Here is a 22,590-nt window from a genome sequence, read left to right on the forward strand (position 1 = left end):
TTTTCAGTGTGAAACTAAGATTAAAAATGTTTTTAAAAAACATATTTTTTTCATCTTTATTTTGGCAATAAATGTGGAGGGTCATGTATCACTCTGACTCCTGTGTGCTGCAGTTTGCTTGCAGGCTTTTAGTGTTTTGATGCATTACAATGCAGTATATTCAATATCACATGGAATGAGTGCTGCTGATTTAATTAATTTAATTTTTAATTTAATTTAATTGTACTTATAGAGCGCCAAAACATTACATGTCTCATGGCGCCTTACAGTGTTAGACAATCAGAGAAAAGAAAAGAAAAGAAGGGCCATGGGTAACAGGGTAACAGGGGCAGTAGAATGCAATAGTGAGGCCCATGGGTAACAGGGGAACAGGGGAAAAACTCCCTAGAATTGGAGATGCTGATGAAAGGTTGCAGTTTGTGAGATTACATACAGGGCGTTATTGTACTTGTTATCCTTGATTAGGAGGTGCGTGGAGCGAAAACGCTAACAAGTGCCAGAGCAATAGTGCCCAGCACACCAGTTAGAATTAAACCTGAGCCTCCTGCTGCTACTTGCTTTGCTTTCTTAGCCTGTGAAGATAAATTAGTGGTTTATGAGTGAGAGTGCAATACTTGCCTATATTTAAAAAATCATGTTGTAATATATTAGGGACGATATACATACCTGCCTTGATTCTGGTTTGCCATAGCGGATATTGGTAACAAAATGCTCACAGTTGTAGTTGAGGAGACAATATTGTATCTTCTTGCCAACTTGTTGCTGTGCAATTTTCAAGATAACATCAGGGGGCTGTGGCATCCACTTTTTATCCAGGCTGTTGTTTACTCTCCATATGTCACCAGCTGCTACATCCGAGAGTTCCTGTTTCTTCACAATAGCAAAGATGGAGGCAGATGATCCACCAATGGCTGCACCCTTACTAGCAGAATCACCTGAGTAGGGGAAACAGCATCATTAAAACACCCTGGCAGAAGGATAGAGTTTAACATACACTCACCCAGGGCTGTATTTTTTTTTTTTAAATGTATAAATATGAACCGCTATATAATGTGAAGAAGTGGTCCTGTTCGTTTTGACTTTGTAAAGATTAAGGTGAAAATCTTGCATTGTGTGCCTTTAACGCACATATCTAATCAGCAAATCACATGGCAGCAACTCAATGCATTTAGGCATTTAGACATCACAACAATCTGAGTTTAAATCAGAGCATTAGAATGGGGAAGGAAGGTGATTTAAGTCAGTGTTTTTCGACCTTTTTTGTGCCACGGCACACTTTTGACACTTAAAATGTCCCACGGCACACTAACATCCTGTGTGAAAAAAAAATAAACATATCATAGCCTAAAATTTCAAATAATACACAGATATGGCCTTATTATGGCTTCTATGCAAGACCTGCTCAATAAAACAAGCACCCTCTGTTTCATTTGTAGGTGACTATTGACAAGTAGGTGACAATTGTTGTTATGAACTGGATACAATGCCTGCATACCACAAATAGTGTAATCATACAATCAATGAGAGCATGTTATAAATTCTTTAATGCAACAGCTGCTTTTCTGGACCAGTGAGTGACATTTGGGTAATCTGCGGCACACCTGATGATCTCTCACGGCATAGTGCCCCGGCACAGTGGTTGAAAAACACTGATTTATAATACAAGTCTTGTGAAATAAACCCATATTTAGCATCAAAAAGGACATAGACAACATCTTAAATGTTGAAAATGAACATTTTGACTATTTCATGGAAAACATATGATCATTTTGAATTTCATGTCAGCAACATGTTTCAAAAAAATTTGGGACAGGGGATGTTTACCACTGTGCTGCTTCACCTCTTATGTGTAAATGTTTAGGAACTGAGAAGACTAGTTGCTAGAATTTTGAAAATGAAATGTTGTCCCATTCCTGCCCGATATAGGATTTCAGTTGCTACAGGTGTTCTTAATCATGTTTTTCATTCCATGATGAACCTAATTTGACAGGTCTGGACTGCTGACAGGCCATTTTCGCACCTGGATTCTTCCATTATGGAGAAATACTGTTTAAAATTCATTTTGACATTGTTTTCCTGAAATATTCAAGGTCCTCCCTGGAAAAAAGCATTATTGGCAGTATGTTGCTCAAAACCTGTATACATCATTCCAAATTGATTGTGCCTTGCCAGATGTGCAAGATTCCCATGCTGTAGGCACTAATGCACCTCAACGTCATAAATGCTGGGTTTTCGAATTGAGGACCAAAACACTTGGAATGGTTGATTGCATGGATCTCTCCTCTTTACCCCATGAGTCCATTATTTCCAATAATAATTGCAAATTCTGAATGCTCTAACCAGACCTTTTTCCACATTACCTCAGTCTATTATAAACAGGCTCAGGCCCAGATAAGACGGTGGTATTTCTGTATCATGTCAAAATACAATTTGGGCTGTTGCATGGTAAAGTTTACTCTAGGATTTCTGAATTGAGTATCAAACTGTGCTCATAGACAATGGTTATCAGAGGTTTTTCTGTGCCAATACAATTAATTTCTTTTCAGAAACAGCTCTGGTTTTAATGCAGTGCCATCTGAGGTCCAAAAGACCACAGCCATCCAATATTGTTTTCCAGCACTATCCCTAGTTTGCAAAGATTTCTCTGGATTCTCTGAATCTATTCTCTGCTCTTTTTCACCTAATCATGTTGCCAGGTACCCTAATTAGTTGTGAAATATTCCTCCTTTTGTTTTCTTTATCATTACACAACTTTTCCAACATTTTCTTACCCCCGTTCCAACTTTTTTTGAAATGTGTTGCTGGTATCAAATTCAAAATATATATGGAATGGAATGGAATTAAATAGTCAAATTTGTCAAATGTTGTCTGTGTCCTTTTGATAATTGAATATGAGTTTACGAGAGTTGCAGATTATGAAATTCTGTTTTTATTCACATTTTACACAACGTCCCAACATTTTTTGATTTGGGGTTGTACATCCATGGGATTTACAGAAAATGGTATGGCGTCAATTTAAGGACTAATGTATGGAGGCTATCTGAGGGAATGATCCCTGTGCAGACAATAGAAAAAAAAGAGCTACTGGATTATACTGTACCATCTGTTGTGAGGTGAATAACGTATCCATCTCCTATGTACAATGCCCAGTGCTGATAATTAACTCTGTCTATCTCAATTAGGTCCCCCGGCTTCTGTGTATATGAAACATAGCACACATGTTCAAAGCCAAATTAGATTTGGTCAAGCTAATAAATGACGCTCAATTCACTCAACACTTTCAGAATTCTGAGGCCATTGTGAAAAATACCATTTTTCCCATCCTACAAATTTGTAAGCTGCTTTGCCTCACTGTATAGTGATAGAGGAATCATAAGATACAATAAAAAAGTATTCACCCCCTATTATTATTATTATTATCATTATTGTTATTATTATGCATCTTTCCTCCGCTAGACCTAATCATGTGGGTTTAAGTTTATCTTACCGCCATGTGTGATATCAGTTGATGTCTGGAAGAGAGGACAAAACAGAAGGTTATTGCTAAAACTGGAGTATGTATGAGTGGATATTGTTATGGCCCTGCCTTCTGTCTGTTTTTCTTCTCTTGTTTGCACTGGAAGGGTGGAGCCTTGGGAGTAGGTGTGCCTAGCGGGCAGGTTTGTCTCGTGTGAGAGGCTGGGATGTACCTGGTGGTTTAAGAGACCGGGACGTGAAAGGGCTACTGTACCTGTTTTTTTGAGAGATTGGGACGTGAAAGGGCTACTTGGCTGTTGTGCAGCATTCCCCCTGTTCACTGTTCCACTTTAAGCTTCTGCTTTGCTTTATACACCACACTGCGTTCATTCAGGCGTGCCTTACACTTTTGTTTCTTACCACACTTATCCAGACATTTTCTCTTTCTATGCACCATTTTTTACTTATAATAACTAATAATAACTTTATCCACCTTGTCAAGCAAGCCACACCCGACCAGACGTTCAGATGTAAACTTACTGTTCACTCACTCTACCTATGACTGAATAACTAACCGACTAACGCCCTTACTAAATGACTGCATTATTGACTGTGTTATTGCACACGTCATTGACAGTGAACTTCAGTCATTTGCATTTACCATAGCCTACTAAAAACTTACACCAGGCACTATACTATAAGTGAAAATGATAATAAAAGAGACGTTGGTTGAAGTCAATAACGTTGGTTTGGCTATTCATTGATTCACTCACCAGGATGGTCGTCTGACCGAAAGCTTGTCAAAAAACCTGGCAAAGGATTGCAAAATGTGCAGACTGTTTATTTTGAGATTTTTTGTTTTTGTTTGTCTGGCACCTTTTTCATCCTGAGTGCGGTGTAACTTCACCATAAATTTCACTCACCTACCAAAATTAATTTCAGCAGAAATATTTTTTAAATACATTCAGCAAAAATTGATGCATGCAATTCATTTAGATTGATTAATCACAGAGCATATAATAAAAAAAAAATGAATCACCTGACAGCCCTATATTTTATATGTATGTAAATACAATACATATATGTAAATTCACTAATTTGCTAGATCATTGCAAAGCTTAGATTCCGCTCTTTCATGTGAAATGCGTGTGATGAGTACTCCGTGAGCAATTCAGACAAAATAGACAAGGAGGGTTTTGAATTTGGACGCAATTTGCGTCTGTCAGGCTGCAGTGGTGCAAATACATGATCTAAATGTTGCAATATTTTTTTAAGTTTTGTTAAATTTGGTTCCTGAAATTCACCTTGAATCTGGCTCAGGACTAACCTGATTTTGTTCGGTACTAAATGTATCCCAATCAAACTGAAATGTTTTGAACAACAAAACAGATTAAAAATCCAAATATTGTATTATGTGATCCTCTGATTATCTAATTCCTCAATCTTTTTTCCCTCTTTGAGGTCAGTTTACTGTTGAACAACTGGGCCTTGGTTAGTAGCATTTTCAGTCTAATTAAGAAATGAGCGTAAATGTGTTCAAAAATGTACTCACAGTAAGAAAGGCTGACCTCCTGTGTGTCTATGATACTGCACTCTCTGCTCTGTCAGTTCGCTATAAACCGAAACCTATCGCTTCGGGCTCCACCTATCCACTTTACCTGTGTGTGTGTGTGCGAAGATGATGAATAGAAGGCTCTGAACTTTGTGAATGGTACAGTGACAAGCCCATACTACCGTAATAACATCATTAATCCAGTCATTGTGCCCAGGCATGAACAACACAGGCTTAATGTCATCTTCATCGATGACAATGCTCCAGCTCATTGAGGTTGCATCGTTAGGGAACAGCTGCTGGAGACTAGGGTAACTCAAATGGAGTGGCCTGCACTGTCCCCAGACCTGAATCCAAAGAAAACCTATGGGATCAGCTGAGTCGCCGTGTTGAGGCTCGTAACTTTGTACCCCAGAATCTCAATGACCTGAGGGCCACACTTCAAGAAGAGTATAGGATGCCATGCCTCAGCAGACAATAACTCGACTTGTGGACAGCATGAGACATCGTTGTCAAGCTGTAATTGATGCTCAAGGGCACATGATAAATTAATGAGACATTTTTTGTTCTGGTATACCCACCAGTGCTGTTGGTTTTTGTTTCAGGGTCAGTGACAGATAAGGGTTGGTAAGATGACAAATTCAAAAATAATTAAAAATGTATTTCTGCTGTATTCATATTATTCAATTTGACGTTTATACTATTTTTTTTACAAAAGATAGAACTGACAGCCTGTTACTGTAAATTGTCAAATGGTGTAACCACAAAAAATTACAAATATCTAATATTTCAGACCTCAGAGGACATGCAATTGCTCTCATGAAATTAGTAGTTTATTTAGTAATATCCTATGAGAATATGTTTTATTATATTTATTTCTAAATTTCAATTATATGGGGTTTTCATTGTACTGAAGTCCATATGCTGAAAACGTCTTGTTTTATGTCTATTCTTTGACCATTAGAGTAAAAATGGTTTAAACAGCCATTATTACAGTGTAGTAGAGTATTTTTGTACAATATTAGTATTTTAGACAAAATACTGGTTACACCAACTGACATAAATCGGTTACACCAACTGACCATAAAACGTCTACAGCAATAGGACAATGGATATTTTTATATACATTTATATCATTCATCATATTCCATATCAAAAATCATTTCATAACATCAATGAAGAAACAGCTCTCATACAGATAAGAGAGATAAAGGGCCCTATTTCGCGACACAAAACCCAGCGCAAAGCTTTTTCCTATCTTACACTTCACTTTTATTAAACAATGTGCCCCTGTGTGGCAATTACCGACATAAGATTTGGTCTGACACATGATGTAAAAATCGCTGTCTTACACCATCTAAAAAATATTACGCAACTGACCAGGGAAAACCTATAGCGAAAGGCGCATACAAGGTCAGCTGAAGACGCACTGTCACGAGATGTAAGATGTTGGTCAATAGTGAAAGTAATTAACTATAACTGTTTTGTCGTTGACTATGACTGTTTACTATTGCAAGCAGAGTACTGTATGTAATGTATGTGAGTGATGACAGTGAAGATGTGTGTGTGGGCGGGAGGGGAGTGGAGCAGTGACTGTGTGTGTGTGTGTGTAGTGTGTGTGGGGGGGCAGTGTGCTGTAAGTATGTAGAGGATGTGTGTTGGAGAAGATCCTGAAGACAATGTGCTGTGTATGTGGGGGGCAGTGTGCAGCAAGTATGTAGAGGAGGCTTACCTTAGCAAGCAGTGTGCTGTATGTATGTGAAGTGATGACAGTGATGATGTAAGTGTGTGTGTTGGGGATGGGGGGGGGATTCGTCAAGCATAACGTGAGCTGCTAAATACTTTTAATCTTACACCTTCAGTGTTTTCCATACGTTAATCTGTGGCTGGGCACCACGAAATCAAAACCGGCCACCACACGTTGATGTTCTATGTTGTAGGCCTACTATTTAAATTAAAGATAATAATTTCATTGAGCTGCACTTTTTACTCACACAGACTTTCCTCGCCCCGCCCGCTCTCTCTCGTAACGAGCCCGCTGCTCCTCCTCTGCATACATGTGCATTTAACAAAATATTCACGATTGTTGAAGGATTGTTGTTGCCACATAGAAGCACTGCATAGAACACAGTGGGCTAAATTGCTATTAAATCCGCTTAGCATCGTGACCATGTTGCAAATTTGATCAAAACTGCTGCATTAAAGTTAAAGTAAACTCTGCTAAGGTCTTATCACAACATAGTACATTGAGGAGACTAAACTAAGTTAAGTTACAGTATGCAATCAAGCAGTATCAAAGCTAACGTTACAATACTGTTTGGATGTCACTTAGCATGCTTACTTGCAGCTGCTTGTATTCGTTATTCATGCAGGGCTCATTTTACTGACTGTTTGCAAAATCCCGATGTAAATGGAAAAGTGTTTTCCAAGACTCAAAAGTGCTTGTCCAAAGGAGAAGTACGAACCGTTATTTGAACTAACTACGTTATGAATTGCATCCACACATCAGCAGCCTTTTAACTGTGTTAATGTTAATTGCAAGGATTCCCACACGAACGTCTTAAAATGACAGGCACTCAATTAGACATACACTACTGAACTTTATTGAATGCTACCTCTGACTAAGAATGCATTACTTTGCACTTGTATCTCTTTTATTTTGTAATCTTAAAAGCAATACACATATATTAGTACGGTGTCTTGTGTAATTCCGCTGGATTTTCTTGTAAAAATTGTTTTTTTTTGTGCATATTTTGCTAGTATAGAGTCTATAAGGAAAAATAAGATTTTTTTGTCTTCAAATTTTCACGATCCATTTTCACACTTAGATGACATCATCATTTATATAATGCCTAATTAAGACTGGGACTACTATCACTTGGGGGTCAAATGTGAGAAAACACTGGCAAAGAGGGTATTCTGCCTAATTTTTGGGTGCTGATTCTGAATATCATATTTACCTAGCTGATTTGTTAGTTTTAAACCTGCTAATTAGCATTTGCGGCCTAAAACTGGCCTCCATAGGCAACATAGAACGGGTGAATAGGGTTAAAAATTTAACTCTTTGATATTCTTATGAAACTTTACTAGTTGATTATTTATGTAGAGACAATATTTTTTTGCATTACAAGTTTTCTGAAAATATATGTTTATGCATGTAATTTAACAATATCTCATTAATTATGCACTAATTTGCATACATTTCAATCACAGACATCTGAATATTGGATAGTTAACATTGAATGTAGTCACGTTCAGGTTTGCCTTCAGAACTTTTTCTGGATTCAGAGCCTTAAAAGAATGGCTTGTTCAAGCACCAGTCCTAAGTTATGCCGATTTCAGTCGTCCCTTTATCTTAGAGACGGATGCATGCCATGCAGGATTGGGGGCAGTTCTGTCACAGGAGAAGGATGGGTTACAGCGACCAATAGCCTTTGCTAGCCGGGGCTTGCGGCCAAGTGAGAGGAACATGTCAAATTATAGTGTCATGAAACTCAAACTCCTTGCAGTCAAGTGGGCAATCACAATCAAAATGGCAAGTATCTCCTGGGCAACACGTTCACTGTGTACACTGACAACAATCCCTTCCAATACCTGCAGTCAGCGAAACTGGGCGCTCTGGAACATTGCAGGGTTTCTCAGCTTGCCCTCTTTATTACAACATCAAATATTGTCCTGGGACAGCTAATTGCAATGCCGATACCCTTTCTAGGCCCACGAGCCCCACTAACACTTTGCTATCTGTGTCACACGGCCTGGACGTCCCCCTGCCGCTTGCCATAGCCAACATGCAAGCCTCGAGTGCACCTATCCAAAACTCTTGGATGACAGAATGTATGTATGGTGGACACCATCCCCGGTTGAACCAAAAGAGACCTGAAAGTCCTGCAAGGGACTGATCCCTGTATTTCCAGATACCTGTGGTTTTGGTGACAGGGACGACCACATACCCATTCATTGATAAAGCCGTGGTCCCAGATACAGGAAGTGGATGGGACCTTGTACTGAGCGATCCAGGCTCCTCCTTCCAGGGATCCAGTGCTGCAGCTTTTACTGCCAAAGGTGTTGCGAGTCGAAGTGCTCACTAGCCTACACAACAACCACGGCCATCTGGGGGTGGACAGGACCACAGATTTGATATGACAGAGGTGCTACTGGCCCCAGATGTGGCATGAGGTGCAAAAGTGATGTTCTGAGTGTGAGCACTGTGTGGTTGCTAAAGCAAGACAACCCAAGCCAGAACCTTCTTGGGAAATATGTTAGCCACTAAGCCTTTGTAGATAATCTCCATTGACTTTACTCTCTTGGATTGGGCTAGCACAGGACAAGAGAATGTTCTGGTAGTCACAAATGTTTTCTCAAAGTTTACCTAGGCCTTTCCCACCCCTAATCAGAGAGCTTCCACCGTAGCTAAGTTTCTAACTGAGAGATGGTTCTATGTGTATGGCGTGCCAAGGAGAATCCACTCTGATCAGGGGCGCAGCTTGGAGGGGGAGCTGTTGAAGCACCTGTGTGACACCTACATCATAACAAAGACTCGAACCACCACTTATCATCCAGAGGGGAATGGTCAATGTGAACGTTTCAACAGGACACTTCATGACTTGCTCAGGAGCTGACCCCCTGAAAAGAAGCGTAAATGGCCCCAGTTGCTCCCTCAGTTCCTGTTCGTCTATAATACCACCGTGTACCAGTCCACACAGCACTCCCCATACGAGCTGATGTTCGGTCAGAAGCCACAGTTACCTGTCGACCACCTACTTGGAAATACTGGAGGTGACCACAGGGACAGTCCACCGACTGATTGGGTGGTGCAACATCAAGAGTACCTGACTTCTGTCTATGCTAGTGCTAGGAGACACTTAGAAGAGGCTGTGGCATATCATAGGCATGGTGGTCCTAACACTGTAGTCCTCTTCAAAGTGGTTGTATGCACATCCCACCTCACTGAGGCCAGGTGCAGGACAAAAAAGCTTATCAAGGAAATAAGAGTAGTTGTCCACACACTACAATCATACCACATAACGCAACGTTTCGACCCACCAGGGTCATTATCAGGCCTGATAAATGTAGTTCTTCTGGGAGATTGCAGTGTGCGGTCCTGCCACTGTACCCATATTACCACCTGGCACTCTAGTCTTTTTCTAGTGGGCAGTGGTAGTGTAGTGGTTAAGGAGCTGGTTCTAGCGTGCAGTAGCCTGAAAGTTGTCGGTTCAATTCCCGGCTTTCACTGTTATGCCTTTGAGCAAGGCACTTAACCCCAAGTTGCTCCGGGGACAATGTGATCCCTTGTAATATAGCTGACATACAGTATGTAAGTGACTTTAGTCAAGAAGTGTCTGCTAAATATAATGTACATGTAAACTCTTTTGCAAGAACCATTTTCACGGTTGCCACAAAATCCAGGATACATGTGTGTCTACCAAGTATGAAATTGTGGAGTGTCTTGGAATTGGCACACACTATAAGATCAGGCTGTATGGGGAAAAGGGCCCCCTTAAGACGTTCCACTCATAATACTGCCGAACAGCATTCAAACCCCTTCCACCTCCCACAGTCTGTTTCACATGAGTTCTCTGCCAGTGTAGCAGAAGTAAATATTCTCCCCGTCCCCTTCAGGCCTTGGCTGTAGATAGGTATGCTACCAGGAGGGTGAACTTTAAAGCCAGGTGTGTATGCAGAAAGGCTGACCTGCAGCGCTGGCTTACACGCCCACCCGTGGGTGGTGATCATATACGTAGCTTCCTCTCTGGGAGAACACAGCCGGTCATTTGATATTTTTGCCGCATGGGTGTTTGTGGTTGTTGGAAGAACATGGCTTTATTCTTAATTGTAAGACTTCATTGCTTCTCTCGCACGCCCGGCCTGTTGGCTGTGGATAACCCGTTGCTTTTAACCCTCTAGGGTTAAAAGATGCGGTACTGAATAAAACGGCCGATTTAGTCAAATAGGGTGTCATATTTCGTTCGACCTCCACTCCACTAGATGGCAGACATGTCATACGTCATCCCCGAGTCGAAAACAGGGCAGGCTTTAAACAAAACTTTCTAGCTACAGCGCATTGAATCAGTGCGTGAAATACCGGAGCTAGTGTGTGTGTGAGCCACTTTGTCAGAGCGATATTGTCAACGTCAGCGAGTATTTGCATTAGATTATCGTCTAATGGCATCAAAAAAGTTTACCCGAAATGAAGTGTTGGGTCTTCTATTCGCGGACCCTGATTCTGAAGGGGAATATCTGCCTTCAGAAAATGACGGTGATTCGTTTAGTGAGGCTTCAGATGCGTCCCTGCCTTGCAATGATGCAGCTGGACAAAGTGAGAGTTTACTCCATAGTTTAGCTTACACCAAGCACAAACGTTGAATCGTTTGCCCAATGTCACTGGTGGGAATAATGTTTCACGGGTTCGGTGTTCATCGGGAAGTTAGCAGGGTGTTAGTGGTGTGGCGAACGAGGCTGGAGGTAGCCTAATGTCCATAACGCTAGCTTCTGTCTTTTGAACGTGTGCCTCTCCGCAATCGCGGCGACAGTAACATGGTGGAGCCTTTGTCTAATGCCACTGGGTATGTTAGACGAGGTCGAAGTGCTCATAGGACAGTTAGGGGGGAACGTAGAGGCAGTGTGGGGAGTCGCAATGAGAATGACAGTAGGCCTAGTCCGAGAAGGGCGAAAATTCTCTCCACTTTCGGCGAGGCCGAGGCAGATCTGGCCATGCTGACACGGGGCAGGAGAGCCATTAGGCCATGCATAGTCTATCACAAGATGATGGGAATGCCGGCCCTGTATGGATAGGATATGGATATGGTTAGTCATTATCTCTACAGCAAAAGGCCTGCTACATAAAAAAAATAAAAAATTGTCAGCCATTTATTAGTAATGATTTACACTGTTGATTATCTATTTCCCTGACCATTTAGGACATATATGTGTTATTTTTTGTGTGTTCATGTCCTTGTGATGTGTGTGTCTTAGTCAGCTAAGAAAAAAACAATAACAAAAAACATCAACAAAAACAACAAAAAGAAAACAAATACTAACATTGTCTCTTGTCTTGTCTGGTCATCTCACTCCTGATCTGTGCCTTGCCGTGGCAAGTGAGCTTTTGAACTAAACAGGTCTTGTCTACTTGTGTTTGTGTGTCATCTGAATAATATATATGTGCCCCATACATGGAATCAGAGTGCCTACTGTATGTAGTAAATGGAAAATCTCTACAGCAAAAGGCGCCTACCGCTACATGCATTTGGTTTGTTTCTGCCATTTTTTAGTAATGATTTACATAGTTTGTTTCCTACTTAGTATTTACCTGAGCATTCAGTATTGTGCAATATAGCATACAGAAGGTGAGGGACATTTTGGGGGGAAAGAAGTGGTGCATTTTATCATTCAAACATGCGACTTTTCATGAAAATTCTATAATCCAAAATGGCCGCCACCATATGACGTCATAATATGCTAATTAGATATAAACATTTAAACCCTACATAAACTTTGGGTCATCCTTAATATTTCTCTAATTTACAGAAAGTCTCTATCTCTTATCACTTTTTAAGATATAGCCTTTTGAAATGAAGATGTCAAAATCGAACGTTTCGAAAAAAAACCTCGGGCGCCTAAAGGGTTAAAGAGAGCAAATGCACATGGTTTAGTGTCTGAGCAATGTTTTTCCTTGAGTTATTTGTTTTTTGTATTAGTTCAGGCAGTGAGAGGGCCATCCGTGGTTTGTCTGTTTGTTTGTACCTTATATACTTTTGTTTGTTAATTTTGCCTACTGTTACTCAACTACCCATGCCTATGACACCTAGTGGTGTACTGTGTCGCCTGTACTACTATAGATTATTTCCAAGACAAATTTATCTTAAGGTAGACAATAGAATGACATTGCAGGTCAAGGAAAGCATCAATTCGTTTTTGACATAGGCAACAAGGGTGGAGGTGTTTTTACACTTTTCAGACACTCAAAGTTTGAAAACTATGGATATTGTTTTAGAACCAACAACCTTTCTACATTATCTGGGTGTGCAAAAAGTGGAATTAATTGTCAAAAAATTAGAAGAAAATGTGAAAATCACTTTTCGGACTAGATATAATAGCTTATTTTAAAACATACAGAAAAAAACACTAAAGATGGATCGTGAAAATTTGAAGACAAAAAAAATCTTGCTCCTTAGACTCTATATTAGCAAAATATGCAAAAAAAAAAAAAAAAAAAACAATTTTTCCATGAAAATCCAGCGGGACCCTATTTTCCAAACACAGCGTACTGTACTATATTGCAATGTTAAAGAATTCATGTTTTTTCATTCAGATATGTAAATAAACATGTATAAGTTGCTATTAGTGAATTAATGGGGAGATAATCGAATCGAAATCGATTTGGACTGAAAAAATGAATCGTTAGATTAATCGATGCATCGAAAAAATAATCGCTAGATTAATCGTTTAAAAAATAATTGTTTATCCCAGCCCTAAGGTGATGTCGTTAAGCTGGACCATCAAAAGTCCTGGCAGACACCTGCTATCGTCACAGGAGAAAGCACCACACCACGTTCCTACATCATTGAAACACCCCAGGGGGACAGATTGAGACGCAACAGCCGTCATCTGCAACGCGTTCCTGTGACAACCGCAATCCCTTGCATTCTTGATGACCATCAGCAAGGGGATGCCACGCATCAGCCTGACTCTACAGTCTCTGCTGACACTGTCTTGCCGACGCCCAGTGTCAAATCAACAGACAAGCAGACTGGACACTGCATACCCGGTCTGCAGACTGAGTAAACCTGCTGAAAGAATGAATTTGTGAAAAAATATATATATATGTGCTGTACATATGTTTGTGTATGTTTAACTCATTAAGTGCCTTTTCCTTCCCATGCGTTGAGTGCCAAAAACGTAATATTACGTTTTTAGCTTTTTTTTTAAATTACGAAACTAGACACTCTAACACACCTTATATGTGATTTTGGGAATTCTGTGATAAATGGAAATGAAATATATGACGATCGAAAACTCATGAAAACGCACAATCTGGACATTTTCATCATAACACGGTTGCCGCTTTGGGTCGAATCAGTGACGCATGCACGTCAGGTCAAAACCAGGCCATTTTCGTGGGTCTATCACTAGGTGGCAGTCTCGCCAGGTCTCGCTGATCACTTCCCGAAAAGTTTACACAAGTAAGTAACAGGCAACACTTCATATTTCATGAAAGACGTTATATCTCCATTTCTAGAAAAAAACAGCGATTTTGATGAAAACTAGCCACTGTTTAGCTTGGGATTTCTCAGGAACAGAGGCGTGTAGAAATACACGGTTTGCACCCACCGAGAGCTTAACGTCTCACCTTTTAATCGAGCTATTGTATGTATTCATAGCTATAACACAGAATATGCTGTGGCTGTACAAAAATCATCAACAATGGTCTAGGTTGATGGCACTCTATGACAAAGCTCCCGAAAACAGCTTGGCATTCAATGAGTTAAGGTAAAACTGGCTATTTTGTTTAAGAGATGGGCCATATATAGCCTGACGAGCCAGATCCATATTAAAATGTAGGGTCTGGGCACTCACCATTTGCAGTGCTCAGTCCGAGGGGTGGGATAATCAGTTGTCTTTCAAATTCCCTCTGCACGCAATAGGACAGCGGCAGCGCTATGAGTCCCATGCGTTTCCCACCAGCGGAGCTAGTTGGCTAGTTCAAACGTTAACTCGTGTCACACTGTTCGCCAACAGCAACATCCATCTTATTTGTTTTCAAGTAGCAGGGAATTCAAGCCAAACCATTGCAACTCTGCCATTAATTATTATGTTAAGCCCACCTAACGACTCTATACACGATTTCATTGGCCTTGAGTTTCGATTTCTGGAGCTCACAAGCCAATGGAGAGTTGCTAGACTAGCCCTGTGGGGTTATGTGATGTGATAATATCCACAGAGATTAATGTTCAAGGTGTAAAGGTTAATACTAACCTGTTGAAGGCAGAATACTTTGATTGTTCAACAGTGCTGAAGCAATGTGTGTTTAGTTTGTTTGGCTAGGGGAAAAAAACATCCTGAAAAGGGGAGATGTCATATAAGGTGAATAGTGAAATACAGCTCTAATCCCTTTAATAGTTATGTGGCATGTAGTGCGCATGTGTATCAATGCGCGAGAAGCCTTATATTAGTTGAATGTTGCCAGAGTGAAGTTAAGCTATGGTTTAGTAGTTCACCAAAGCTTCATTTGCCCATCACTAGATATTAGCACCCCCCCTCCCAAAAGAACATTTTGTTTCTGTTTCAGTTTTGTGGAAAGAAATGAAAAGCATGATTATCACACATAGTGTGACACATACAGTAACATAACCCGTGTTATTTGACTGAGGGGCCGTATTCACATATCAGGGGTGGAAAGCATAGTGACTTCACACACGCTTGAGCTTCAGGGCTCCCTGAGCTCTTGGGACCCTGGGCTGGGGGTTGGTAGGCACATTCAGTAATCCATCCCTGTGGTTGATCATTTGTTTTCTACTGTTAACGAGTGAAGACACCCATCAGGTCCACCAGGCACACACAGCAGTTGAATAGCTTACTGTCTTTTGAAAGAGAGTTGACAGAAAGTCTGGACCATGACAAAATTGTTTCCATGTTTAAATCCAAGCCCCACCTTCTTGAACTGTAGCCTCACATTGCACCCATCGAAACGCAGCTAGCGCGCATTATGGATACGCCATAGGAGTCTCTGAACTGACTGTGTTTGCGCAGCAAATTAGAAGAAAGTAAGTGCTGGTTACTCCTGTCCCTCACTGATCGAGGTTCTTGATGTCTGTCCAGACATCATATTTTCCAAACCATTAATAGCTTACTTTGGCCAATGGTTACAGTCTTTGCTAATCAATAAACAAAGCAGTTCATGTGTTGATTTGTCCTACAAAACCCATCTCAAAACCCAAGTGCTGAATTCTGAGTTTTTATTATGCCGTTAAATAGGTTATGGTTTATTTGTTCTTCTTAGATCTTCATTTAAGTTTGAAAATGAATCATGGTGCGCCTCTAGAATTGTTCTTGCGAGTAGCATATTTTAACTATTTTGATTGTCATGACGCGATCACGTTACTTTTGAGAGCGCTATAGACTATATGTATAGGCTATACAGTAACCTAAAAGTAGTATTTACATTTCCATGTCATTAGCACATGCGTTTTTTTTACACACTGTATGCTCCATCGTGATGTGGTTGTGGCTAAAATAATTATTAGATTAGCTTAATGTATTTATACATTTGCCGTAGTATTGTCGATGGGTTTAATTAGTTTAATTAATAAAACATCAAGGGGGTCCTTGGCCAGAACCTAGTGGTATTTGGGGGGCCTTGTCGTGGAAAAGTTTGGGAACCCCTGGCCTAGCCCATAAACACCCCCAGGTAAAAATGAAAATGCAATATTATTCTGCTTTAATCTCCTATCTTCAGTTGAGATGTTCAGAACGGCATCAAATTAATTAATTTATGTGTACATTTAGTGACTGTACACTCATCGGCCTGTAGATGGTGGTGTTAATCGAAGGGTTGCTGGTAGAGGGTGATGAGAGGAGTCTTACGGCTCCCACACACAGCTGCATGTGGTGCAGTGCTGGAGATGTATCCCGTCCACTTTACATGGGCTTACAGAAAAAAGACCTATTTTATTCTTATTCTTTCTATTTTATACAGTCTTTTATTTCTTAAATAAATTACTGTATATGAAGAGCCTTTCATTAGGAATCTATTAGGCCTATTCAAATACATAATGTCCCACCTTGATTAGAACCTTGTTATGGGAGAACATTTTTACATGTTAAAATCAGCCAATATATTGGTTATCAATATCATAATCGTTATTATCCTTCAAAATCCCATATTGGTCAGGCTCTATAGGAGATGGAGACTAATTGACATACACACACCAAATACACGTCCACACACATACACATCCACACAATTAGACACACACACGATCAAGCACAGGCACAGGCACACACATACAAGAACACAAAAGTTGCAAGAGTAGGAGATGGAGACATATTGACAAGCGGGAGAGGATGAACAGGACTGAGCGGCGGTCATATTTTGTACCGCTATGCAGTACATCTAGTTTAATTATAATTTCTGGCTACGCCCCTGACAGGCACACACAAAGAACACACAATGCACACATCAACGACACACAGGTCACTACAATACCTTAAAGTACATTTTTGAAACATTCGCCGTTATTTAGATAGGACAGATGATAGTGACAGGAAGTGAGTGGGAGAGAAACAGGATGTGCGTCGGAATTGAACCCGACCCACTTAGACCCAAATGATGTACAGATGCAGCCACTCACCATAGTGCCCCCACTTCACGTCCATTTATAATAATCCCTCTGGAACAACTGCAATTCATGGAATCAAAATGAAATTGAGAAAAAATACAAATGTCATGTTAATGGTGCTGTACAAGTCTTTTTAGATGCTTTCAAATTATTGTTTAAATGACCTAAACAGAAATCCAGCATCTGTCCTTGACTGTTAATGAATTAACAGAGGGTTTTCAACCAGCATATTATCTAGGCCTGAGTGATGGGTTGAGACTATACTGCCCTCTAGAGGTGAAAGATCCTACTGCATTGTGTGTGATGGGTCTCCTGACTATAACCAGAGACTTTCTAATGAGGAGACACAGCACTCAAAAAATCCTCCATAGAAATGCATGGGGCTAGTTTGTAACGCCAATATGGCCGTTGTCTACACATATCATACTTTTTGTCTTGTTTTTTGTGCCTTCCTGTTTTTATTTATTGCACTGTATTGTGAAGCACTTTGGTGCGGCTAAGCCGTCTGTAAATGCGCTTTATAAATAAATTTGACATTGACAAATTTGACATTGACATATCACACTAGCCTAGAAATCTAGACGCACCCTAGCGGCGGCAAATTAATTTGCTCACAATTAATTTGCTCACAACACAATGCACTTAAGTCATTCCTTTCGAAGAAGGATGTATTTGCCGTTTTGCCGACCGGATACAGATATGGTCGTAGCGCCTAATGCATGCCTAGGCAGTTTGAAAGACAATTCTCTGCCCGCCCCTTGGATTAAGCGAGGTGAATGGTTCGATGCCAGACTATACATTTCAATGATATAGGATGGCCCGCCAGGCTAATATCACACCCCTTCCTCGGCAAAACATCGACATGTGAATACATTGAGCCAATCATGTGGTGTGATGTGAATACATTGAGCCAATCAAATGGTGTGTTGTGAAGACATCGTGCCAATCATGTGTTGTGAACTCGCACCTGGAGCAAGATTGGTGTCTTGAAGCCTTGCTCACGCGCATTTCTGCCAAAGAGGATGCCCGATGAGTGCCCAAAAAACGTTGTAATATGGCCGCCGAGTGGAGGGACTTGCCTAAAAGGACTTTGCTATAACTGAATGCATCAAACAAGAAGAAAAGACAACAGCTCTACTTGATTTAATGATCGGAGGGTAACACTTTAGCCTATCGACATAAGAGTGACATGACACTGTCATGACACATAAACTCTAACCCTAACCCTAACCCTAAACCTAACCTTAATCCTAACCCTAACGTGTTATCACGAAAACCGAATGACACTTAATGACAGAAGCGTTATGTCATAAATGTTTATGACTTGTTTATGACACGTTCATGACAGTGGCATGTCACTTTTACAGTATGTCAATACTGTCAAGTGAAGTGTAACCGATCTGAGAAACACACTTGCTACTAAAGAGCTAAAAAGAAAAAAGTGTACAACCCCAAGTCAGAAACAGTTGGGACATTGTGTAAAATGCAAATAAAAACAGAATGTGATAATATTCAAATGTCATAAAACCCATATTTAGGAGCATAGAAGCAAAGACATAGACAAAATAACAAATGTTGAGAATGAAAATGTTGACTATGGAAAATATATGAAAAGACATTGGATGGCAGCATATGTTGCTCAAAGCCTGTATATCATTCAGAATTGACTGGCCTTGGCAGATATGCAAGATGCCCATGCTAGGCTTTAATGCACCTCCACACAGTTATAGATGTTGAGTTTCGAACTGAGCACTAAAACAAGTTGGATACTTGGATAGACCCTCTCCTCTTTAGCCCAGAGGTCTAACCACAGGACCCTTTTCCACTTTACCTCAGTCCATTTTAAACAAGCTCAGGCCTAGATAATATTGTGGTATTTCTGTATCATGTGTAAATACAATTTTGGCTGTTGCATGGTAAAGTTTACACTAGCATTTCTGAATTCAGTATCAAACTGTGAATAGACAATGGTTATCAGAAGTTTTCATGAGCCCATTTCATGATTTCCTTTGCAGAAACACGTCTGGTTTGAAACCCGTTAAGAATCAGCTCCACAGGCACCGACCTTGTTACAAGTGCCCCCCCCCTCCCCCTTTATGCACCACAACATGAAACACCACCATATTGTAATATACCTGGTTTTAAAGTTAAGAGTCTCAGGAATCAATCAATGTAAAGCATTTTATGATAACAATTGTTTTGAATAATTTCACTAATACCGTGCCAGGTCTGAGGCCCACAAGACCACCCATGGCCATCAAATATTGTTTTTCAGCTCTGTCCCTTGTTTGGAAAAATTTCTCTGGATTCTTATTTATATAATTTTTTAATGAAATGATGTACTGTAGATGATAAACTTCCCAAATACTTCACTATTTCATGTTAAGTATCATTAAAATTACATTTTTGTTTCATCATTTGTGCACACAGGTTTACACAGAGTGATGAATACTCCTACATCTTTACTTCTAAGAGACTCTGCCTCTCTGGGATGCTCTTTTTCATACACGATTATGTTGCCAGTTGCCCTAATTAGTTGTGAAATATTCCTCCTTTTGTTTTCTTTATCATTACACAACTTTTCCAGCATTTTGTTACCCTGTCCATATTTCCCCCCGCGTCCCAACTCTTTCTGATTTGGAGGTGTAGAGTCTATATCTTTCTGAAATGTTGACTGAATTGTTTCAGCATTCCGACCCTTGCTGTAGTGCACTCGTGGGAGTTGCGGTCAAAGGAGTTCACAGAGAGATTGAGCGTAGGCTATGTCTCGTCCAAGTCCACATTGTGCAGAAATACGCATCCCTGTATCCTGTAATTTCCATCATCACACAGCCTGCCAAAAATAATAATAAAAAAGCGATGTTGATCAGAGATGCAAGGGATCTGTGTCATTCAAGTAGTCATGATTCAAACATGTAATATGACAATGAAAATATATATGAAGTCATTCAGTAAAATTCAACCTAAAAGTATTTTGGGGCTGGAGTATGTCCTGGATCTAGACTGCTCAGCTGAACAGTCAAGATCGCTGAACAGTCCTGCGCTGCTCCATGTCCTCACCCTGCCCTGGTTCCAGAGAGCCTGTGGTTCCTGCTCATCGACAGGGGAGGCATGGAAGCCTGCATGCTGCTAGGCGCTGAAGAGGCTCCAGGGGCATTGTGCCCGAACAGGAGATGGAGGAGACGCTCCAGTGAAGGAGCTGGCCGCGGAGGTGGAGTGCAAGAGAAAGTGTTATTTTCTTTCTAAATGAGGTGATTTTTATATGTTTGTTTTTTACGGGAAAACATTTTATGCACATTTTTTGTTTTGTTTCACTAACAGCTTTATTGCTTTATTATTGCTATTGTTACCATTATTACTCTAGTATTCCCCTTTGTAAAGCACTTTGATCAACTACAGGTTATATTGTAGCCTAGAAATAAATAGATATTTATATATATATTCTATATAAATAGAAATAAATATTTCTTAAATAGAAAAACATTTTGGTGGCATCCTATTCATTGACTTGATTCCATATTTTATTTTGAGACATAATCTAAGCATTTTGGAGGAGTTACAGTATTTTACTTGTGTGGGTGGGATGTTTGTTTTAGGTTGTTAAGGATGAGAGAAAAATGGTCAATACAATCTTTTTATTACACTGTCTTGTTACAGACAGCAGATGGCGCCATTGACCAAATTTGATTCTTGCTGTCCTGAATAAGTGAACAGTAGGCTATGACCTCATACTCAAGCATCCCATAGGCTACCTCAGCCTCTAAACACTTAAAAGTTAGCCTGTCTTGACTTTCTTAACCTGGAAATCAGCATTTAAAGTAAATTGCTGGCTTCTATGCAAATTCTGCCAATAGTTATGTTGCACATTTTACAGAAAACTGTATTCTGCATTTATTAGTAGTTAAGTACACACAGAGAAGAGTTACCCTTTGTAGTTGCCTATGGTAGCATGATGTCACATAATGACAAGCGCTTTGCCTCAGCTACAGGCAATATGCCTGTCTCTGATTGGTTTAGTAAGGTGTACTGCTTCCCACAGCTTTGTGTGCCTTTTAAAAGCTAGATCAGGTTACGTCGCTTGCTCACTGAAGATAAGGTTGTGTGTGTGTGTGTGTGTGTGCATGGGCGTGCGGCCGCGCACATGCTTGGACCTTTCGATCTTTCATACAGCTCTCTCTAGAGGTAGAAGTAGAGGGGAGGTGGGTGTGGGATATCCTGTTGGGCTTTTTCTTTGAGGTATTTTTGGAATAGGATGTTGCTCTAAAGATAACCTACCTTGAAATATCGTTTATGTTCAGGAACCCTCTTCCTGAGTGGAGTGAATGTAAAAGTGTGAGAAGTTTAATTCGTTTTAATTAATGAGTTTGATTAATTAGGAATTGAGCTTGTTGTAAACATACAAAAACTGCTTGAAGGAACAAGAAATAGACATTTAAGGAATAAAATTGTCTTTATTTGTGAATGTTTTCCCTGGATCATAACATTTTTTCCACATGACAAATACGAATTACCCACCCAGTTTTGTAAATTATTTATTTATATCAAAAAGAAACCTTTGAGTGGCTTGAGAATAGTAGTGTGCTACAGAGTATACTTTTAAGTACCAGAGGATTACTCAGCCATTTGACCACCCCCTGCAAACCCCTCTCCCTCTACTGCACCTCTGTGAGTCACATGACCCAGAAACACCTTACCACCCTACAGAATAGCCCACACACAATGCTTCCTCTTGCCCTTACAATGGGAAATGTTGTTGGAGTACCTAGCTAATGAGGTAATTATGTATGTGTATGTTTTTATGTGTGTGTGTTTGTATGCGTGTGTGTGTGTCTGTGTGTGTGTGTGTGTGTGTGTGTGTGTCTGTGTGTGTGTGTGTGTGTGTGTGTGTGTGTCTGTATATGTGTGTGTATGTATGTATGTTTGTGTATGTGTGTGTGTATGTATGAATGAACACAGACAGGAAAGTTCCAGACTAGGAGGAGGGAATGATGAAGGAGTCTGTGTGAAGAAATGTTCTGCAGCTTCAAACCCTCAAACACATTGTGCAAATCAGATGTCAGATGAGAACACAATATCTCATTCATGTTATGATGGGTATGTTAAGTACTTGGGATCTCTCTCTCTCTCTCTCTCTCTGTCTCGCTGTCTCTCTCTCTCTTTCTTTCACACACACACACACACACACACACAGAGAAAGAGAGAGGGAGAAACTGTGTCAGGGGCACTTTTAGACCAACTTTCTCTCTC

General features: G+C 40.2%; 1 protein-coding gene across 5 annotated transcripts; it reads right to left on the minus strand.

Annotated features, from left to right (window-relative positions):
• Nucleotides 1–326: 326 nt before the first annotated feature.
• Nucleotides 327–17,404, minus strand: LOC125287578 (phospholipase A and acyltransferase 4-like). 5 transcript variants are annotated; one of them, XM_048233488.1, is made up of 6 exons: nucleotides 5,009–5,037; nucleotides 4,230–4,265; nucleotides 3,488–3,512; nucleotides 3,101–3,194; nucleotides 667–935; nucleotides 327–572 (listed from the first exon to the last, which is right to left on the minus strand). In XM_048233488.1, the coding sequence occupies exons 3-6, from the start codon at nucleotides 3,491–3,493 to the stop codon at nucleotides 462–464; spliced, it is 480 nt and encodes a 159-aa protein (XP_048089445.1). In that variant the 5' UTR covers nucleotides 3,494–3,512; nucleotides 4,230–4,265; nucleotides 5,009–5,037; the 3' UTR covers nucleotides 327–461. The 5 variants fall into 5 exon arrangements, with proteins under 5 accessions (XP_048089445.1, XP_048089446.1, XP_048089447.1 ...); XM_048233489.1 differs by lacking the exons at nucleotides 4,230–4,265; nucleotides 5,009–5,037 and adding an exon at nucleotides 17,356–17,404; XM_048233490.1 differs by lacking the exons at nucleotides 4,230–4,265; nucleotides 5,009–5,037 and adding an exon at nucleotides 14,981–15,046.
• Between the last annotated feature and the right edge of the window lie 5,186 nt (nucleotides 17,405–22,590).

This window comes from Alosa alosa, chromosome 22, assembly GCF_017589495.1.
Source record: "Alosa alosa isolate M-15738 ecotype Scorff River chromosome 22, AALO_Geno_1.1, whole genome shotgun sequence".
Taxonomy (NCBI): Eukaryota; Metazoa; Chordata; class Actinopteri; order Clupeiformes; family Clupeidae; genus Alosa; species Alosa alosa.